A 21,842-nucleotide genomic window follows, 5' to 3' on the forward strand; every position below is an offset into this window, starting at 1 on the left:
CCCATAATGAAGGCTTTTTCCTCATTGGAATTCCCTGTATCCGTCCCTCCTGCAGGACAGTGGACCCTCAAGCCCGAATGCTAAAGGGAGTAATGAGGGTGGGGATCCTGGCCAAGGGCCTGCTGCTCCATGGCGACAGGAACGTGGAGCTCATCCTGCTGTCGGCCAAGAAACCCACCGTCTCCCTCCTGGACCGGATCGCTGAGCAGCTGCCCAAAGAGCTGGCGGTAAGAACGGTGGCAACCATATTGTTGGGGTGGCAACCATATAGCCTCGTTGAGGTTGTTGCTCGAATGCAACCTTATTTCCAAGCCAATAATATTGTTCATGCCAGTGACTCTGAACGAACCCGCTGGAGGGAGCGTGTGGTGATTACATGGCATTGAGATGAGTGGTGCACTCGGGGGAGAATCATGGGCTCTACGGGCTGGTAATCGTTTGCACGTGCCATCCCTGTCAATCATGAGGAGGTAACTCTTCAAAGAAGCGTCAACCATAAAATGTATTCATTACTGTGGTCCTTTTTGTGACAGTTAATCAAAACTCTTCATAAGGTCCTCTCCGCATCTTGTGTGTATGTTTGGCTGTTGTGAGGAGCTATAAGAGAAGGCGGAGGTTCAGGAGAAATCTATAGAAGATCTTGTTTGCAAAAGGCAAACTGTGCCTCTGATTTAAAAAAAAAAAAAAAAAAAAAGTTTCCATTTGAATCTGTAGATCATTTTAGGGACTTGCCCAGAAGTGCTCAGAGCAGATTTCTAAAGCAATGACTGTATTTGACGCTGTGGAAATCTTAGATGGCGCCCATTGCACAATTTTGGATCAAGTGTCTTGGGGAACTTAGATTCATGTATTGGTGCTTTGGTTTCTAAATCCAATAACTTCTTGCTAACCTTTCATCTCATGGAGTGTAATTTGGTCAGAGGGGAAGTTTTTGAAAACATTCAAATTTTCATTTGATAAACATTTTTGTGTCCTCCACACACTTTTTTCCAATCCCCAAATTGTCATGCTGACAATGTGTGGTCAGTTTCACTTTACTATCAGAGAAGTACAGCTTGAAGTTGAAATGCTTGTCAAGGACTTTCATCTTTAGTCTCTGTGATATCTGCACTTGTGTGCCAATTTATGTAAATTTGAAACAGGATCATTTTTCAAGTTAATAACTGAGGCGGCCTTTCACACTGTAGTCCACTAGCTCATTCCTACAACTATTTTAATTTAGTTTTTCTCTCAAAGCCTAAGTAAAGGTACAGTTAAAATTGCAGTACCTTTTAGCTACTTTGCAACCCAGCTCTCACTTCCGTCCGATTTCAATTCGTTCTGGCAATATCCAGAACCCAGAGGCAGTAAATTGTACCCAGACTTCATTTTCACCTCGAATCGTAGTGCTCTGTGAACAGAGATCCCGACTAAGCTTCTTGGACATGTTTGCCCTGTTGACTTTCAAGTATATAGTAAGCCTAAGAATAGTTTAAAAAAAAATCTTTTAGTGCCATGTTTTTCTCAAGCCAATACTGTGATCTCACTGAAAGCTCAATCTGGAAGGTATGTTCATGAAGCCGTGCATTTTATACCAAACCTTATTGAATCATCTTCACTTGATGGGGAAAAATGTGCCGTTTTGATTTTCGAGAAACAGACTTTTGTGTCACCTACTCGGGTCCTGCAATCTTCTGCTTTGTGGTAAAGCAATTTGTTTTCGTCTGTGGCATGTCAGGAATTGTGAAGACAGGGTGTGCTCCCTGTCAGATAAGGTGGAGAATGAATGCATTGGTGGTTCCTGCTGGAATCCGTTAATTACCCTTTTGCTTGCCCAGAAAGTGTCCGACTCCTTGCTGCGAGATGCTTCTATATTTCTCGCGTTGTAAAGGAGCATTCCAGGAAAATCTACAGGAGGGATTCCAGACAGTCGAGCTGTTCAATAAACAGTGCGATGTCTAAGCGTGTGTTTTGCAATTTCAGTTTTTCTCCCATTTAACCTATTGCTTTAGACTGGTTTAATTCGTATTTCTGTTCATCTCATGTGCTTTAACTGATCTTTAGCTCCACTGCCTGGTTATGACACCTGAAACCTACAGAGCGAGATTGGGGCAGTTGAGCCAAGTGGCACTCCCAGATATTTCTGTGGAAAAGGAGTCACTTTTTATCAAGTGTAGTGTTCTCGCCTCACAGTCTAAATGCTGTCCCCCTTTTTAGAAATCCCACAACAGACTTTATTGCCTTGCCAGTGGCACCCTTCGCTATAAATCCAGCTAAATGCATGAACAGACATGGCCTGGTTTGTGAAGAATTTCTTTCAAGGCTAGACTTGATAGCAGTCATATTTAATTTGGACTGAGCCAAGGCAGTGTTTAAGTTGCACTGAAAATGCCTGAGAGAAAATATCTGAAAGGGGGGGATACCTTTTTATAGAATATAAAAAAGTGCATTCCCAGACCCCCAGTCGCACCCATCCCCCTACTCTCCAATCCCCTCCTCTGTAGTGAGTAATTTTAAGTGTCTTTTAACCGGCAGACGTTTTCTGAAGATCAGTATGAGGTGCAGGCTCATCCTGAGGAAGCCAACATCGTGATTTGTTCAAGCAAGGAACCAAAAATGCAGGTCACCATCTCTCTCACGTCGCCACTGATGAGGGAGGACAGTGCCACTGAGGAGGAGGAAAAGGCAGGAGACAAAGCGGCCGAGAAAGGTTAGAGAAGCCAAGCTTTCAGTCGACTGCACTGTGAGTCTCTAACGGAAAACGATGGGAATTAAAACACTAAATTTGACTCTAACATAGTCAACAAAGCGATTTTATTTCTGGATTTGTTTTTTTCAGACCTCCCTCTGCCCCTCCAGCCCCCCGCCCCCCGCCATTACCCTCCTGTGAATTGGCTTCATCTAGTTGATTTGTTTGGTTTAGCTTTCCTCTTTGTATAATCAGACCCCCATCATTTTATTTTGGTAACGTCTCGCTGTTTGAAGCAGGGATCTCTGACCTTTCTGCGCCCTGGTGGCAAATGTCACTCCAAAGATCATAAGGCCGTACTTTGCTTCTGACTGGTATCTTTTGGGAGTTGTGGTGATCTACACAGAACTGTAATGCCCAGGGATGAGAGTGCGCACATCGCTGGTCCTCTCAGTGCGGTTTAGGGTTGTGATTTGTATGAAGTTTGTATTAATTTCTATATCCCCCTTCTAATGCTTTAAAATTCTTATTTTACCTTCGACTCCTAAATCAGAGTGCATGAGCTGGGGAGAATTATTCAGTCTCTTCCCACCCCTGCCCTTCTCTCTCATCCCTGAATACCCAAGGCATTACCTTAAAGACGGCACAAATTGAAACAGTGTAATATTTCTTAATCTGTGGACCTTGTTGAGGTTTTGATGCTTTATTTGATTTGCTTCCTTTTTGCTGCCTTTATGTGTACCCTGACTAAGACATTTTCTGTCAGGGTGGGCCGTCGCATCTAACCCACGCTTTGCTTTCTTGTGGTCACTTTGGTAGTATAAACAAGAATAATGGAGTGTTTTATGAGAATTAAAGGCAGTTAAAGTCACTGCTTAACTTACAAATAAAGTGCTCAATTACCTCACATTTTGTCTTTCAATTTTTACTGAATTCAAAGCAATCAAAATCTGCTTGTAGATGCATCTTGGGAGTTGGCAAATATTTTACCTTTGTCCACATCTGAGCAAATCACGGTCACTGTGATGTTTTCCAACTCTGGTGGTGGTTGTTTGAAACTCGCAATATGCCCTCTGGCATCAGCGGACTGATGTAGATTGGTACTTTTCTGCAATGTGGTGTTCTACAACTAACTTGTATGGCCCCAAAAGCAGGTTATTAGGAACAGGATGGTCGCTTAAACACTGACAGTGCCATCTTCACTCGGGGCATCGTTTTGAATTCAGGTGGCTTCAGCTCTGAAGGTTACCCTGAATATTTCTCCCGTCTAGCATAGCTGGGATCAAATTCCGTGGACTTATCCGTCGGCAGCCCCCATTTGAGTGACTTAATTTCTCGTTTATTAAGTTGCTGGCAATTAGGGGGAGATTGATTTGTCCTCCTGATACCTGAAGGGTCAAATCTAGGCCAGGTTGCCAATTAAAAGCTGTAAATGTACTTGCATTGTAAAGAAAGATAAAGAACCTGGTGCTCTGTGATCTAATGGTATACTGGTAACATTCAAAGACATGTCCTGGAGGGAGGGAAGGTTTTGTTCTTGAGAAAAAATAAATATTAAAATTGTTAAAAATCCAAAGAAAATTGTAAAATGTGAGTGGCCTCATCTGCTGTCCAATCCATCATAAGGGGACATAATTGTAGTGAAGTGCCGAGTGCACAAGCCTGCAGTTTAAGTAAATGTCTCCTTCTCCAGGGGGCGGGGAGGATTTAAAAGAGGGAAGTGAGGGGACACTGAGAACTACTCTCTATATGTATCAGTGGGGCCACGCACAATGAACCAGATATTCTTGTCTTCTAGAAGAAGCAGTGTCGGAGCCAGATCCCCCAGACGTCCTGAATAAGAAGAAATGCCTCGAATACCTGGCTGCTCTGCGTCACGCAAAGTGGTTTCAGGTGAGGGGCCTCGGCTCGCCACAGTCGCGCCACCAGAGCGGCTGCTTCGTGTAATTGATGTACAAAATGCTTTTGATAGACTTCTGTGTATCAATGTTGATTCATTACAAAGTTTTGAAGTAGATTCAAAGCAGAATTCATTGCATAGCTGGGTTATTTGGCACATTTGCTCTATCGTGCAAGGTATAACTGTATAGTCTTTAGTCCTGGTGCTTTTAAATTCTCAATGTTAGCTTTAATTTTAAGCTGTATGATATTATTTCCTGATTTTGCTTACCAACACACAAACCACACTTAAATTTTGTCTTAGTATGTTAGATTTATCTGCAGCGCAACATTAATCTGAAGTTTGTTTGCATTTGGTCAAAGAGTCAGTGTTAATTATGAGGGCTGCCTGCTGAAAATACAGAAGTTTGTGAAGTGTTGTCGGTTGTCAAGTGTGCTGAAACCACACTAACTGCACGAGCTGCAAACGCCATGTTCGCCTTTTGCACAGATCCATATATTTCTCGAGAGTGCCGCACCTTCAAACCCCCAGTGTTTTTTTTTTTGTTTTTTTTCTTCACTTTCCTTATCCAGGGCACATTGCAACATAATTGGTTTATGGCAGCGATGGTTGGGATAGATTAATAAATTCCTATTCAAATACTGGAGACGACAGGACAGGTTGATTTTAGTCTTACATGTTTTGTATATTTGTCCATATTTTTTATTTTAATGACACACACACCACAGGTTGACTTCGTTAACATTTTTTTTTTAAATGTTTTAAAAGGGCTGAAGAAGCTTGTGATTTTTACAGAACATAATAAATAGATGATGAAAACCAAAATTAACACACCACGTGTAATCTCAGACCGGCAGACTACACCACAAAAGTGTTTTTTATTAATTTCCCTTTGGTAACAAACCTTGTTGAAAACACTAGCTTGAGTAGACTGCCCTCCTATGACAGGTTCACAGTGTGTTCTGTGCCCACAATAGACACAGCAACGGTTATTGCAACCGGACATGGTGCTTACATACATGCATATACATTTCTCTATAAAGATGCATATATACGCATGTCAATTAATTACTGTTAATTAATTTGTTTCTGGTTGCAGGCCCGTGCCAATGGCTTGCAGTCCTGCGTGATCATTATCAGGGTGCTGCGGGACTTGTGCCACCGTGTCCCAACCTGGGGCAAGATGCCAGGCTGGGTATGATGCAATTCAGTTTTACGCATGCACTTTAAAGGGCATCGGCAGCCACGGGACAAAGCCGCGTTTCATCCTTTTGTTCAGAGGCTCCCAAATCGATATGGTCTAGGCCTTAAAGAGGGGCAGGGCCGTCATGGGACAGGCAGCCTTTCCCATCTAGCCGAGTCACTTGACCAGGGTGGGAGTGAGTAAGATGATGATGACTGAACACTAACAATCATATGCACTCTGGTCATTTCTGCACTGATGGATCCCGATCCTTCAGGTCCTTGACACTTACACATGTATCAAACACCTATTATTTTTTTATTTTTTTTTATTTTTTGCTAACCATGCAAAATAAATGCTTTTTTTCTTCTTTTCTCTCCCTTTGGCTGTAATCTCTAATGGCTGGGTTTTGCTGTTGTCTTGGCAGGCTATGGAGCTGCTTGTGGAGAAGGCGATCAGTAGTGCATCGGGCCCTCTGAGCCCAGGTGAGGCCATGCGCAGGGTCCTGGAGTGCCTGGCCACTGGGATACTACTGCCAGGTTTGTGCAAGATGACCTGCAACATGTTAATGTTGGACAGCACAATACACGTAGTTTTTTGTTGTTATAAATCTCAAACAGACGAATTTGAAGAGTCTTTTCTGCTGCTCTCTATACAGATGGGCCTGGACTCCTGGACCCTTGTGAAAAAGACCAAACAGATGCTCTGGAGAGCATGACCAATCAAGCGCGAGAAGAGATCACTGCCAGCGCTCAGGTGGGCAAAATGATCCTATTTGCATTTGTATCTCCTGTTCTTAAAGAAACAAACACTCTTTAAATTGATCGACCGCTCTGCCTTTGACCAAACCAAACTTCCTGTTGAACTGTGTCCTGCCACTCCCACTCCATTGCCACTCCATATTGATATTTGTATATTAAAAATAAAATGTGTGTATCAATCTATAGATGGATATATCATGTGCGAGTAATCTGCACTGTGTTTGTAGACATCAACCCTGCTGAATATTTAATGACTCCTTATACTTCCCCCATCCTCTCTGTCTCTCTGTCACAGCACGCGCTCCGGTTACTGGCCTTCCGGCAGATCCACCGAGTCCTGGGCATGGAGTCGCTGCCAGTGCCCAAGGCCCGGGCCAGCGCCCGCAACCGGAAGAGGAGGCGGGACGGGAACGAGACGGGCGAGGGGGAAGGGGAGGGCAAGAAAGACAAAAAGGAAGATGCAGACGATGCCTAAACGCGGTCAAAGCAAGAAAAGAAAAACGCTTGAAACAATTCACAGAACCTGCTTCTTTTTTTATAAATATATAATATATACATATATATATTTATATATACATATATATATATATATACATATATATATTTATATATACATATAAGTTGCTGTTTAGTCGGACATTTGGCAATTCTTAGGGGGTGAAGGTAATGGTGGAGATTCCTGACTGCCATCCTCTCCCTTAATGTACTGTAGTTTTTTTTTTTTTTGTACTTAAAATTGGTTTAAACCTCAAAAGCAAAACTAATTGCATCATTCCATTAAGATCAGAATAATTGCCCCTAGGTAGCTACTGTATCCCCCTTTCTCTCTACCAACCACTGTTAATTTTGTTTGTTTTAACTGCACTTTCATTCTTTAATTTTTTGGTTTGTTTTAAAGGTGAAATCCCCTTTGCCAAGGCCAGTTTGTTTAACCAATTTTGATGACTGAAATACTTCAGAATTTATTTACGTTGCATGCAGAGTTGTGTGCAGAAGGAAGACTAGAGGGATTGAGCAGCTAGTTGGACTCCGTGGAGGAGCGTGTGCTCACCGTGTAGCCCAGCTCAGGACCGGTACCTTGTTTTCAGATTTTAAAGAAACGATGGAGAAAAAACCACGACTTATAAAGCAGTCTTTTGTTTGTTCTTGGATCTAAGAACATAGTTTACAGCACCTACAAAGGGTGCCAAGGTTTTTTTTTTTATTCGTTTGTTTTGGGGTGGGGGGGGAGCTTTTTAATAACACTATTGGAAAAGACTCAAAACTGCAGTTAATTAAAGCTAAGCAAAGGCAATCGCCAGAAGCCCACTTTTAGATCTCTTTTAGATGCGGGGGAGGGGGATAAAAGCAGCCCCTTTCCAGTACCCACTGAAGGAGAATAAACTAAATCGGAACAAACTTTGCTTTCTTTATTCAAATTTTAAAAGCAATTTCGGATAAGCTAGTGTCCACTTGTAAATCGGACATTGGATTGTGTGTGTGGGAGTGACTTCAGTTAAATGAGAGGACCCCACACGCGTGCACACACCGGTACCTTCCGCCCTATTCCACAGTAACACGGCTCGCTGAGTGCTGTGGTGCTCGGACTTGCGAGGAACGCTGGGCGAAGGATAATATAATAACCTGACGAAGTAAACTGAAATGATCGAATTCCGTAGGCACTTTAGCGTGTTCTGTAGTGGCGTTGGAGTCGCAGGCCCTCTATCGCATTCGTATCGGAGTCTGTGTGGTTGGAGCCGGTGTCTCACGCCTGCGGAATGCAGCAGGATTTTGAATACTGCACCGGGCCAACCCAGAAAGTGTATATTGTGTTGCATGCCATTTTGAGACCTAGGAAATGACGGCAAATCCTCAAACCGTGTCGTCTGTGTTAAGGTTTAGACGCTCAGTGTCCCGGAAGATCTGTTTTGTTTGCCATATGCCTTCAGAGTATTTCCTGGTGGTGATTGAGTACTTCCCTGGCTTTGGTTCCTATTTTGCTCGAGGGTTGTTGGCGAAATGTACTGATCCAGTAGGACACGGATGAAGACCTCAATTTGGAAAGGAATGGTACCCTTCTTGGCTCGGTCAACAAATGCACTGTTCTGGGTGCATCTTTTTTTAAATAAACGTGCATTTTATGGTTTGATTTTGTAAAAAGGAAAAAAGTTTATAAATTTGCAAAATCCCTTGTCCAGTTTATTCTCCGCTATATTATTTTTTGAGGATGTCACTTTTTTTTGCCAGTTTTTTTATTTTAATTTTGTATGTTACAAGGACAGTGCGTCTGTGGCTTTAATATTTGAATGTCTTTGTAGTGCTGCCAAAAAAGAGGAAAATATATAAAAAAAATTAAAGTAAACCTTCAAGTTGTCTTGTTTTTTTATCAAATGTGGGAGCCAGTTTGCATAATTGGTGTGACTACGTTTCATAAAGCATATAACCTACAGTTTGATTTCCTAGTAAGTCCAGTCAAGCCTGGAGTGTTGATGAGCGAATGAACAAGTGCTGAAAGTCCAAAAATGAACAAAGCAGCAAATAAGTGGTTTACTAAAAAAAAATAAAAAAAATAAAAAAGGGGGCCAAAATGTCATACTTTTACATTAAAGATACTCATTTATATGGCTGAAGTTTCTCAAAAACCCAGCATGACCCATCTCCACCTGTCCAGTTTTGGCTTCAAAAGTAATTGCCTAACGTGTCTTCAGTATGAGATGCCATAGTCCATGTTTATTGCCTCCATCTGTTAATGTTCTTAATTTCTGCCAAGTGAGCCTCCCACAAATGTACTTAATTTTACTAATAAATAATTTAAATTAAAGTGCATATTACCAATTTTTTTTCATTCCTTCCCTTCCTTCCCCACATTCACTTTGATTTACTTCTATCAGGTTTGCTTAAAACCCAAGTAACTATTACTTGAATGTCTTATCAGCTAATTAAAATTACTTGTGGGGTGCACTTTTTTTTTTTTTGGAACCACTTAGATTAGACAAGTAGTTTTGTTTCCTGGACATAAGTAATCGATTGAATTACATTTCCCATTACTAGCAATGGCTACCCAATATTGTACATAACTAAGAATGACTTGTAGAATGGGCAAGGTTTTTGTTTTGTACACCCCTGTATTTAATTCTGCAGCACAAATCGTCTGCATCTAATAAAATCCAATGCAAATCTGCCACTTCTGCTGCTGTCAAGGGGGAAACAAATCGGCATCCCCTATGGCAGCAGAAACTTGTGTCTGGAGTGGGTACCGCAGAAGGTACACCGAGGACATTAGGACCCTAACACTGCATTGGTGTGTGTGTGTGTGTTATTTCTCAGGCTCCTGCACTGCACAAATGAGGAAGTGAGCAGTTGCAGCTGGCCTGCTTCCTTGTGTCTGCCTGTCCGTTTGGCATGAAGGAGCCCTGGTCTGTCCAGCAGCCGGGGGCTTCGCAGTGGGACCAGCACGACCAGCACGACCATCCCTCCGGGCTGCAGTGACATGCCATAGCCCGGCCTGGCTCCAGAGACCGGCATCCGAGAGCCGCACAGCTGCCCGGTGAGCCATTTTCAAGAGCGATGCAAGGTTACTTTCCGTCAGAAACCGCCACTGATCTCTCCGTTTCGTTACAAATGTATCAGCCGGCGATCGCCGCACGAACAGCCTTCTGCGGTGCTGGATCTTGGGTGGTGGGTTTCTCATGCCTAAAAATACGAAGCTCTCGTTTCCCTTTCATGTCCAATTGTGTTCTTCACCGAGCGGGACAGAGTTATAGCTTGCATGCATGCAGATTAGATGCCTGGCCTTATTACGACTATCAGCCGACATGGTTTATTATACATACGTGTAGCGTTAATGGTCCGTGGGAACGAAGGCGCACCTGCGTTTTCAGGTAACACGGGGTGTATTGAATGGTGCGAGAAGGCGGCTGTGGACTTGTGATTTACAGGTAACGGCAACGACGACGCAAACCCAACTGTCTGCGAGATTTGGAGAAAGCAACGCACATTGGGGATCACTGTGTAAAGAGCATGGGTATGCATGCAGTAACGGCTTTCCCCACTGACTTCATCTTGCAGATATACAGGATAACAACTGTATTTATGAAGACATGGACATTAGACTGTTTTGCATGTGTTAATTACTGTACGCACAGGATTACAGTAATAAGCCATTACATAAATTGCATTCGCTGTTGAGCAGCACATTATTTATCTCTCTGTCTCTCTCTCCACCATCTCCATTTTAAGACTAATTAACGAAAACAAGTTGGTACAATAGCTTATGTTCACCATTAGACAGTCGTTAAACCATTTTATGAGTGTTTTAGGTATTCAAAGAAGAAGAAAAAATGTCTACGCATGCGCATCTAAACAGAAACCATAATTAGTTAATTGGTCATGTTTCCCTCTGCAATTTGGAGTGTGGGACGGTAGCTAGATGCAAAGTTTCTCAAGTTTGTTCTTTGTTCATAGTTTGTTCATATCTCTTGCGCAAATCTGCTGCAGTTTCCTATTATGTCAATAACGCCAATTTTGTTAAGGTAACATGACGAAATGTTGTTAACCAAATCTGATGGAAATCTGTCGTTGCTGACGTTTTAGCCAGATGTTTGTTAATAGCCTTTTAATTATCTGCACACAGCATTTCACTTTTTTTCCCCCTTCTCTCCAGTCATTCAGCTTTTCCTTGCAGCATCCATGAAAACACATCCAAGCTGAGCTTCCAAAGATGGCAACAGTAAGTAAGATTGTTTCTGTTTATGGTATCTATCTGTTCTATCTGATCTATCGATCTTTCTGTCTGTCTATCTATCATGCTTTTGATATGCATGCTTTTGATATGCATAACTGGAATTGAAACTCATGATTTTCCAAGTCCTTACTTGTTGCTTCTGTAAGGCATGACAAAGCTTTGTATCACATGCCATCTGGATGAAGAAAACAAAACACCAGTCCTGTGTGTCTTGCTTCCTTTTCTTTACCACAATATGAATGAAGAAATCCAGCCATTTTGCACCCTCTTTCTCATCCACATTTTCTATTATTGAAATTCTATTGTACGATGCTTGAAAAATGCTTTTCTGTTTATTTATTGACTTGGTTTGGGGATGTTTTATTTTTGATTCCACACACAGGTTTTAGTATGACTATTGTCTACGAACTGATTGCACCAAGTTGGTTTTTTTTTGGGAAATAAGTGTGATGTCAATAGAAGCCACATGATCATTTAAGTGAAGATTGTTTTCCTTTCCATTTTCCATTTCTGACTTTGTTTAATTAACTTATGCATGTGAAACCTTTTTGTGTTATTGACATAACTGCAGACTATTTTTTTTCCTTTTCCAAACTATTGTCCTTTTTTTAAGTTTACTTTTGCTCATTAGAAAATAATTAATTATCTCTCTCTGTAAAATAAACTGAAAATTCCATAGGGTTATACTGAACTGTGATTATACATTAACCCCAATCCTTGGGAAAGCTTTGAGTCCAGCGATGAGTGGGCGTTAATGTGACAAAGATCGCTCTGGAAAGTGTGATGAGAGGAGTCTGTCTCCAGGGAGAATCATGGTGTCACACTTCCTTGTGCCACAGCTATGGGGAACAGCTAGATGGTCAGATGTCATCCCACAAGGCGTTGCCTCATCAGAATGTACGCAGAATTAAGGAAGCACCCATTTCCTATTTTTAGTATGCCCATTTTGCGCTGTGTGAATTGTGGGAAGGTGAGTGGCGCGTTGAGTCATTTTCCAGCACAGCATCCCAGAAGGTTTTGCTTTAAAACATCAGAATTGAGGATGTCACATTTACAAACACATCACTGTTATAGTCTGCTTTGCTGCCCCCAAAATGTAAAACCCAATTTTTTTCATTCAGATTGTGATCTGAATCACAATCACAAGAGGGTGGGGAGCTGTAAAATCAAAGCCTGATGCCCTGTCCTTTGGCTGCATCCTGTAATCAGGCCTGTTTGTCTGTTTTGTCTTCTTGTGCAGAAGGGGTGGGTGCCCGGCACTCAGTGTGTTGCCAAGAGTGATCACACCAAGCCCAAAGCCACCGAGTTAGCCTATCGCAGAGGGGACATCCTCACCATTGTAGAAACAGGCACGGTAAGACTTCCTTCTCTCTCTCTCTCTCTCTCTCTCTCTCTCTCTGTGGCTCACGGAACAGCATTGACCTTAATGCCTAAAACCAAATTCCCCACTGTTTCACTTCTTCTCCAAGACTGCCACCAGTTCCTCTAAGGCGGTAACCTTTCCAGGATATTTCATAGACAGCTCTATTCTGGGAAGATAAACATTTGTTCTCCATTATCGGATCAATCAATCTAGAACAATGTGCTGTCATTTGGGCTTGGTTGAGAAAAAGTGATTTGTTGGGAGCTGGGAAAAGAAAATGCAGTTCAAGTGATTGGCCTTGTCCGTGGACTGTCAAATGAAGACAGCTTTGTGTTTTTTTTTTTTTTTTATCAGGGCAAGGGGGTGTACCGAGCACGGCACAACAAGAGCGGGGACGAAGGCATCATTTCTGCCAGCAACGTCCGCGAGAGAGAGGCCATCCGTGTCGACCCCAGCCTCAGCCTCATGCCGTGAGTTAAACACCAAGAACTCGTCAAAACAAAATTGTTCCCTGCCTCCCCGTGTTCTGATTGGTGCTCCGGCTCTCGCCCCTCGCAGCTGGTTCCACGGCAAGATCTCGGGGCCTGAGGCGGTGAACAAGCTGCGCCCGGTGGAGGACGGCCTGTTCCTGGTGCGCGAGTCCATCCGCCATCTGGGCGACTACGTGTTGTGCGTCAGCTTCGAAGGCGAGGTCATCCACTACCGGGTCATCTACAAGGACAACAAGCTGACCATTGACAACACCCAGTACTTCTACAACCTCATTGACATGATCGAGGTGAGTTCCTGAAGACCTGTGGGTGCAATGCTGTCTTACTGGAAACAATTGCTCTGGTATGTTGTAATGTGCCATGTAGCAAAACTGCATCCGTATGTGACTAGGTTTTGGTCACCCATTTAGAGAAGTGGTGGTCGGATCGATTTGTTCTTTCCTGGACTGCAATCATGTTTCCTGATTGTGGCCAGGCTGGGGGTAGGGGGAGGTGTATTTCTCTAGCTCATTGTGAAGGTGTCAGCTGTGATCTTTCCGAGCTGAGACTAGCTCTGTACTGCAAACTTACACTTACTGTAGAATGCTCACTTTTATTATGCTTAAAATTGAGGCGTACCTGTTTCTTTTTGTATTTATATGATATTCATCTCCTTCCTTTTGAAAGTTTTATTTATTATTATGGTCTCACCGCCAGTCCTTGTTATTTCTGAAGTGCGTGCACCAGAGGTTAGTATTCTAGAGCGTTATTACCTTTTATGGGTATTTACCACAATTCAAAATGAGCAGATGATGCGAGCTGAGTTGCTTCACAGTGTATGTGTGTGTGTGTGTGTGTGTATCTCAGGGACAATAACAGTCGCTTTCAGCTTCTTGACAACTTAAGATGTCATGTTCGTGGATTTAGACACTCATATCACAGCTGCCCAGCACTTCGATCTTGCGGCAGCTAAGCCACAGTGGGGCATGACTCATTTCCTTGTGCACATCTAAGATAAGCCCTGGTCTTTCCATGAAAAACCTTGAGCCTCAGTTAGATCTGGGTCTAATGAAGCACTAAGAAATACTTTGTAAATAATGAAAAATGGCGCATATGCCCCGAGTGTGTAGCAGGGCACGGTGAAATCTCTTCCAGTGTTTGCATGGACCAGACGCAAAAAGTGTCTGAGCGATAAGCATACTTTAATGATATTTGTTAAATTAAAAGAATCACTGAATAATATACACTACTGGTCAAAAGTTTTAAAGTTTTTATTGAAATGTATGCAGTTTAATGTCTCAATGTACTCTGAAATTAAAGCATAGAACAAATAAACAATTGGAGATAAAAAATAAATCATGGAATTGTTCTGTTTAACAAAATGTAACCCCTTAAGCTGACAAACCCCTCTGGTACCCTTAAAAGGGCACCAAATCCATGTGCTTCTCTTTAATCCCATGTGTACAATTCATGTTGTCTGCCAAGTGTTGGTATCCCATGAAAGCTGATACTCTCAGCTTTCTAACAATGTGAAGCATTCTCAGATGTGAAAAATGTGTTTTTTATACCCCCCCCACCCTCCACATTCTGAAATGGGGGGTGGGGGGATACTTGGTCTGAGTAGGAATACAACATCTCAGAAAATATTGACAATTATGACGTATTCTGGAACCAGACAGCCTACTGATCAAAACAAGACCATCCACGTTTTGGTAGAAACAACACACACCCGTAGAGAGCTCGAAATGTCAAGATGGACCACTGTTTACAGTGTACACAATGATTTTACATAATTGGATCTGAACTTCTCGGTTTGATAGAACATCAAATGATGTATTCTTAATCGTTAGGTTGTTCTGAATAACGCAAGCCTATTTGCAAAGAAATCCGATCGAAACTGAGTGATCTGTGACCGTCTGAATGAGACTGCGCATTTACCCGCCGGGCTCTGAATGACGGTAGGCGACACGGAAACTGTAAATCGGATGTGTTTGAGAATGAATCGCACTGGTAGCCAAGAGAATAAGCTTTCAAACGATGTGTGCATTGTAGGAATACAGTGTAACTACTATGCACAGGAGCTGCGTGTAACACTGCCAAATAGTGCTTAAGAGGGTGTAGTAACAGTATATAAATGTGAAATGTACATTATTATTATATAAACTTTTTTTTAACCTCTGTCAGTTTACCGCTTACCTTTGTACCATTTCAGGTTATTCACTGGACTTGAACTGCTTAAATTTCAATAAAAACTGGAAACATGGGGGTGTTCTAAAGCTTTTGACCGGTAATGTAGTTTATATGAGGTTCCTACACTGAACCAGTAGGTTGCATTTTTCTGTCAAGTATTATCTGTATCCAAGCATTCAAAGATGGTTCCTTTATAGGCACTTTAAATGCAACTACAGCATCCATTCCAAGGTCTTCTGTTTGTGGGGGATTCTCCCCTTGTTTTGTATCTTTTAATAGCATCACCTTCAACTATTTTGACGCATCATTTTTTTAGATATCTGTGTGTTGCTCTGTGGTTCCTCTGCCGGGCTGTTCTGTTTGTACCGTTGCACAGTATTGAGGCAAACCACTATTTTCTGCGGTAAGCAGAAATAAATTTGGACTTGTTAAAATGCCAATTGTATGATAGTGGTTAGGGCTGTTCAGTGTGACTCCCCCTGCTTTACACTCTTCCCACTCGTGAAAAAGTAAGGACTGCAGTCACATAGAGAATTTAAATGTAATATTGTTTTCTTTTGTCTGTGTATCTCTTAAATTCTTCACATTAATCACCCAAGTTAACAGTGCTGAATGCATCTCATCTGGACTGAGGAAGTCCTTCAGATCTCTGGGCTAGAGCTCCAAGTCTGTGCTGTTCGAATAAGCAGACTGAGGTCCCCTTTGCAGTTGCAGGCAGTCAGAAGTCTCCTCTCTCTTTCAGTTCTATACCAAGAACAAAGGAGCTATTGCAACCACACTGAGGAAACCCAAACAGAAAGAGGGCACCAAATCAGCGAAAGATGAACTATCCAAAGGTAAGGGAAGTAGTCACTTCGATCACGATTTTTCAGATGTACAATTAAAACACGTTGCAATTGCTTTTGATCCTTGGCAACGTGCTCTAAATTTTTTGGGGTTGATCTTATTTTGAACCCATCGAGTATAATCTGTGGAGCTATAATCTTTTATCTGCGTGCTACAGTTTGTGCAGAGATGGTGATTAATTGAGATGAGTTAGGATGTGGGCAGGGCGGGTTACGGCATGCTGTGTAGAAATCATCAAGGTGTCTGTGTGTTTCAGCTGGGTGGCTACTGGATATTGAGAAGCTAACTCTGGGAGAGAGTATCGGAGAGGGAGAATTTGGCGGTAAGTTCGCAGGGTTGATGCAGGCGGAATCGTCCATTGTGTTAAAATTAAAAACATGCATGTAAAAAAACAAAAAAAAGACTTGTCTGAATCACAAAATGCTGACCTAAATTACAGGTGGAAAAAGCGTACAGTGAACACTATGGCATCCTGTTTGTAGAGTTGTTGTTTCAAGTTCTATAGAATTGAGGTCAATTTCTAACACCTGAGCCACACCTTCAGCATCACACACCACTGCTTATCTGAAGCTGCACTGTTCAGTGTGAGACCTGGCCTGCAGCTCCTCCGCTCATCCGCGCAACATGTGGTGGAAAAATTAGCTTTCACACCTGTACGGTTCTCGCGATCACCGCGTGGGAGGTCAGACACCCTAGTAATGTTCCAATGCTCTTCGGCCTTGAAGTGGTTCAATTGTTGGGGGGAGGGCTCCACTGAGACTGTTCGTAGTGGTCAGTGTTGCTGGGTGCCGCGTTGTGCCAATGCAGGACAGTCACTGCCCGGTCTCTGTCGCCCCCTAGCGGTGTACGAAGGCGAGTACATGGGCCAGAAGGTGGCGGTGAAGAACATCAAGTGTGATGTCACTGCCCAGGCCTTCCTGGAGGAGACCACTGTCATGACGTAGGTGTATCCACCCCCCTTTTCTCATCCCTTCTTTCTCTTTGTTGCCTCTATGTCTCTTCCCACGTTGTCTGCTTTCTCTCTGTCGTGGCACTTTTCTTCCCCCTCCTCACACTCAAAGCCCAGACCTCCTAGCTCTGACTGAAGTTCTCGGGCACGTCCTGGACCAGTCAGACAGCTTCTCTCAGAGCTACCTGGTACAGTGTCTGTTTGTAGTTTTGTTTGTTTTTCACAAGAATATGCCAATCTTTTGTCATCTCTACCCAAACTCCCTACATTTGTGTGCTAAGAAGTTTCTCCTTCCTAGTTCCTCCCCTTCTCTCACTCCCTCGCTCTCTCCCTCTCATCCAGGAAGCTGCAGCACCGGAACCTGGTCCAGTTGCTGGGCGTGATCCTGCACAACGGCCTGCACATCGTCACGGAGTTCATGGCCAAGGTGGGAGCAGGGAGATCAGGGTTTGCCTTTCGCGCTGTTCGAAATTGTTGATTTTGAAGGTGCTTAAATGGTGTCTGTGCTGCAGGGTAACCTGGTGAATTTTCTTCGCACCCGGGGCCGTTCTGTGATCAGCACTGCACAACTCCTCCGTTTTGCACTGTGAGTATAACGCCCCCCCCCCACTTACACACACACACACTACCCCGTGACGCCCCCCGGATCTACGCTAAGCAGGTCCTGTTGGTGTTTGATTGAGTCTGGCAGCTGCTCCTGTTTCTCATCGGTAAGGTAGAAGTAAATCGATTTGAATTAGAGAATAGTCCAAATAGAAATAGACTTTCTAAATGCTGAACTCCCACTTGAGACTCGAGAATCAATATCTGTCAGGGATCTGGCCCAGTTCCCCCAACTAGGCTTGTCTCTCATTTCAAGGCAGGTTTTAAATGATGAAACCCTGCCAACTGAGTTAATCTTTTAGCAATGTCAGTGGCTTGATGTTTGTGTATTATCTGAAACTGCACTGTGTGTTGGTATGAGCTTGTGTGTGTTTGTGTGTTCCTGTGTTGCAGGGACGTGTGCGAGGGGATGGAATACCTGGAGTCCAAAAAGCTGGTGCACAGAGACCTGGCCGCCCGCAACATCCTGGTCTCCAGCGACAACGTGGCCAAGGTCAGTGACTTCGGCCTGGCCAAGGTGGACCCCAAGACCTCGGACAATGCCAAGCTGCCTGTCAAGTGGACGGCCCCCGAAGCGCTGAAAAAAGAGGTGAGGACCCCCTATGGGGGTGGCGGCGGCAGGCACAGTTTGAAGTCACCGAGAAATGTCATTGGCTGATCACGGTGTTCTCCCTCAGCAGAAGTTTTCGACGCGGTCGGACATCTGGAGCTACGGGGTCCTTCTCTGGGAGACCTTCTCCTACGGGAGGCAGCCCTACCCCAAGATGGTGAGACCACTTTCTCAGCCCAAACTCGAGCAGAGGAACGAGACTGCCCTGGTGGAGCCTGGTTTTTATAAGCAGAAGGCTCCATTTTAATGATCCAGATGAAGCAGAAAAGCATAAAAAATTGTAGTAAATTGTATTTCCTCCTATTAACAAAGATTTGCTCTGAGAGAAAGAAGACACCCTGCCCTTACAGTTCCTAGTGTTTCATTCACAATGTATGCTATTATTACTATTACTATTATTACTACTACTACCACTAATAACGCTCTCTCACATTAGACAAAACCACAGAGCTCGATTCACAGACTTGGGCTGATGCCAGTCACTCACTCACTTCCCAGAGTAAACACAAAGAGGAAGTACTATAGGCCCAGCTCAGCCAAATCAGCCACTATGACCATTTAGTAATGTCTGGGCCACATTAGTGGGACGTCCTCTACCGGAGACATGGGGGGGGATTTTACTACACCCCCACTGCGCCCTTCTACCCTTCCCTCTGCGCCTCAGCCCAGCTCAAGGCTACACCCTTTCTTACCCTTTCTTATCCCTCCGGAGACTGAGAATATGCTTTCTTGCCCCGTACATGCCGAGTTCAGGAGTAATCACCTGAGATGCCTGCTGGTGACGTGAGTTTTGTTCCCAGGGCATGTCGCAAAGACTTTATTTGGCGTGAAGTGGGTCAAAAAAAGGAAATAGAAGAGGCTGCACAGCGCAGGTTTCTCCTGCCTCCAGGGGGGGCAGCTGCAGGGAGCAGGTTGTACCAAAAGGGGGCGATCGGGGACAACTCTTATGAAAGACGAGGCCTGGTGTATTCGTTCCAAACTGCCTCCTTTTTTCATGATTTAGTGTTTACTTCTTTATAAAACTAAATGCTGTTCGGTGTTGAATGGTGAGAGATTTTTAGGTTTTCTTCGTTTTCTCGTCTTAGGTTTTTTTTAATGTAAAGAAACCAAAACCCTCACCATATACAAAAGGGGCTCCCCACATGTGAAGCCTTCCAGCTTTACAATTAGCCCAAAAACCCTGGAAAATCCGCTTTGGGATAAACCGTGTTCAAATTTGCGTGTTCAGGATGATAAATGACGATAATCTATTTGGTTAAAGGAAAATACTTGGTGTTTTGTGGAAGTTGAATATTTTACTTATAGTTCAATTCAAACTTGCACAAAGTACATATCAGTTAAGGTGTATTAGACCTCCGATTTGATTCCCAGTCTTTCCCAGACGAAAAGAGCATTTTCAGCAGTGCAGCCTCCTCACCCTTGCCTCTCCTCTTCAGCTCGTATTCCTGGACAGCAGATTCGAGTTTGCATCGCACAGCAGATGAAATCCAACCAGCTGTGCTAAGCAGGTAGTAAAGAGAGGGATGAAGCTGGATTAAGGCTCCTAGGCCTTGTTTCTATGGCTCCAGTACCTTCTAATCTCATCCAGCCAATTCGGAGGGGGTGGGGTTGGATTACGTTCGGAGTTAACCGTCTCGGTCTCTCGATCGCTGTCAGCCTGATCCGGGCCTTTTTTCTTCTTAATAATCATCATAATAATATTGCATGCGTGTGATTTTTTCGTTTTTGTATTAAGTTATTCAAAAATAATAATAAATATACTTTTACTTTCTATAGGCACAGGTCTAACGGTCTCTAATTTCTGAAGGACTTTATCCTTTTGGCCTGCGAACTCTGCTCAGTACGCATGACATTGTATGATCCCCAAATTAGGATTCGGATGTTTTCTTTTGCCAAGATAAAGAAGTATGAAAATTATCATGTTTAGTTGTATTATAATTATAATGTATCTGTCTTGGATTAAGGTTATAATTCTATCGTGGCAGCGCAAAATTGATGTAACAAGAAATCTAGAATACAAACTTAATGTACCATTCTTTGCAACACGGCGTATAAGTAAATTAAATCAAATGAGATGAAGGATTAAATACAATTTGCCTGAGCAGCTTGCATTATGTAGATCCAGTGTGATCTGATGGGGCCGTGCCGGGCAGAGAGATGCCATTTCACTCCATTCGCTGATGGCAGTGCGTCTGTTTTCTCCGTCCCCCAGTCCCTGAAGGAGGTGAAGGAAAAGGTGGAGAAGGGCTACCGCATGGAGACCCCAGAGGACTGCCCCCCCAGCATCTACGCCCTGATGAGGAGCTGCTGGGAGAACGACCCCGGCAAGAGGCCGTCTTTCCGCAAGCTCCGGGACAAACTGGAGAGGGAGCTGCGCAACCGCGACACCGGACCCCCGTCCTGAGCCCCAGCGGACTGGGTCTCGCACAGTCCAGTCACCACATTCCACTGCACCCACTGTCAGAAACCCATTCCTAATGCCTGTGCCAAGGACTTTTAAATCCAGGTTCATTGAACTGAAAAAATTTAATTTGCCGTACATCCGTTTCTGGAGGGGATTCTGATTCTACATCTCTGATTAGAATATTTATTTATTTATTGATCTGCTTACAGAGGTGAAACTTGAGTGTTGCTGAAAGTGGCAACTGTTCTGTTTGTGTCTGCCTATCTGTACTCTATCTGACGTAGCTATTTTAGAAACTGTGTGAATATTTTTACCCGGAGAGCAGGCCAGTCTTGAATCTTGTTCTGCCAATCTGTGATGAGAAGCGGCTGCTAAGAATGCCTTATACTCAATAATGAACACTGGTCCAGTACAGAATGCTAAACAATTTGTAATGATAGATTTGTTCATTTATGTTTTATGTCAGTGTACTGTGTCTGCTTTACTGGCCTGCCCGTCTCCCCAATTTGGAACAGTATCTGGGCTGGGAGGAGGGCTACAAACCACTGGATGTCATCAGATCTTTCTTCTCCCCTACCCAGCTCCTCTTTGTGCCCAGTTGGGCCATTGAGAAATTACTGGGGAGCTACGAGGAGCATCAGACTCAATCTCTTTTTGGCCTACATCGAATCTAGAATATGTGGATTTTAAAGCAAAATAAGTTTTGGTACTTGAGACCCCAATAGGGGGCGAGAAACAGTCCAAACGTTGTGGAAAAAAATATATAAAAAATTATCAAGCCTCCCCTTTCAAAACAGGCGAGAAACGGGCCCAGTTCACAAGGAGTACACTCTCAGCCTCAAAAATAAAAAAATAAGCAAAGCAGACATATGGAGGTAAACCGTTAATACCTGTTCTCAAACACACAGGGCCATTTGCAGGTGAAACGCTTTTGTTCGGGTGACTTGAACTGAACTTGAACTTGAGCACTAAAAACTGGTGCAGTGATTTCCCTTTGGACGGTTTACACATACTAATGCAAACTGGACGAATGCTGTACATATGTTATATATATCTCCAATAATGGATGTTGATTGGAAGTTTGTATATAACTACCAAATGGAAATGGCAATAAAATAGACCTCAACCTTATTAAAATACCGATTTCGGCTCCAGTTGAAGCATTAATAGTT

The 21,842-nt window shown here is 43.3% G+C and overlaps 2 protein-coding genes across 13 annotated transcripts in view; both read left to right on the top strand.

Moving 5' to 3' along the window:
- Positions 1 to 8,853, top strand: part of zfr2 (zinc finger RNA binding protein 2) — a 19,485-nt gene extending 10,632 nt beyond the window's left edge. For all 7 annotated transcript variants that reach the window (XM_066696182.1, XM_066696185.1, XM_066696183.1 and 4 more), the window contains 7 exons: positions 56 to 227; positions 2,515 to 2,689; positions 4,467 to 4,561; positions 5,668 to 5,763; positions 6,179 to 6,290; positions 6,410 to 6,507; positions 6,808 to 8,853. In XM_066696182.1, coding sequence (XP_066552279.1) covers positions 56 to 227; positions 2,515 to 2,689; positions 4,467 to 4,561; positions 5,668 to 5,763; positions 6,179 to 6,290; positions 6,410 to 6,507; positions 6,808 to 6,987 — 928 coding nt within the window. In that variant the 3' untranslated portion in view covers positions 6,988 to 8,853. The remainder of the gene's footprint in view (positions 1 to 55; positions 228 to 2,514; positions 2,690 to 4,466; positions 4,562 to 5,667; positions 5,764 to 6,178; positions 6,291 to 6,409; positions 6,508 to 6,807) is intronic.
- A 977-nt stretch (positions 8,854 to 9,830) lies between these two features.
- On the top strand, positions 9,831 to 21,830 carry matk (megakaryocyte-associated tyrosine kinase). 6 transcript variants are annotated; one of them, XM_066695448.1, is made up of 14 exons: positions 9,831 to 10,038; positions 11,155 to 11,220; positions 12,075 to 12,132; positions 12,476 to 12,589; positions 12,953 to 13,068; positions 13,157 to 13,376; positions 16,001 to 16,094; positions 16,361 to 16,426; positions 16,945 to 17,044; positions 17,396 to 17,480; positions 17,566 to 17,639; positions 18,050 to 18,245; positions 18,337 to 18,423; positions 20,479 to 21,830. In XM_066695448.1, exons 3-14 carry the CDS (start codon positions 12,100 to 12,102, stop codon positions 20,668 to 20,670), a joined length of 1,377 nt encoding a protein of 458 aa, XP_066551545.1. In that variant the 5' UTR covers positions 9,831 to 10,038; positions 11,155 to 11,220; positions 12,075 to 12,099; the 3' UTR covers positions 20,671 to 21,830. The 6 variants fall into 6 exon arrangements, with proteins under 6 accessions (XP_066551545.1, XP_066551544.1, XP_066551543.1 ...); XM_066695447.1 differs by having other exon boundaries at positions 9,832 to 10,065; positions 18,334 to 18,423; XM_066695446.1 differs by having other exon boundaries at positions 9,832 to 10,038; positions 18,334 to 18,423.
- The last annotated feature ends 12 nt before the right edge of the window (positions 21,831 to 21,842 follow it).

The sequence above is a fragment of the Amia ocellicauda genome, chromosome 22 (genome assembly GCF_036373705.1).
Source record: "Amia ocellicauda isolate fAmiCal2 chromosome 22, fAmiCal2.hap1, whole genome shotgun sequence".
Classification (NCBI taxonomy): domain Eukaryota; kingdom Metazoa; phylum Chordata; class Actinopteri; order Amiiformes; family Amiidae; genus Amia; species Amia ocellicauda.

What these genes read in the sequence shown, in the direction of transcription:
- matk (XM_066695447.1), top strand. Translation starts at nt 12,100, where the DNA reads ATGTCATCCCACAAGGCGTTGCCTCATCAGAAT. An exon ending in CGGAGAGGGAGAATTTGGCG is followed by an intron (nt 16,427 to 16,944) that starts GTAAGTTCGCAG and finishes GTCGCCCCCTAG; the next exon opens with CGGTGTACGAAGGCGAGTAC. An exon ending in TCACGGAGTTCATGGCCAAG is followed by an intron (nt 17,481 to 17,565) that starts GTGGGAGCAGGG and finishes TCTGTGCTGCAG; the next exon opens with GGTAACCTGGTGAATTTTCT.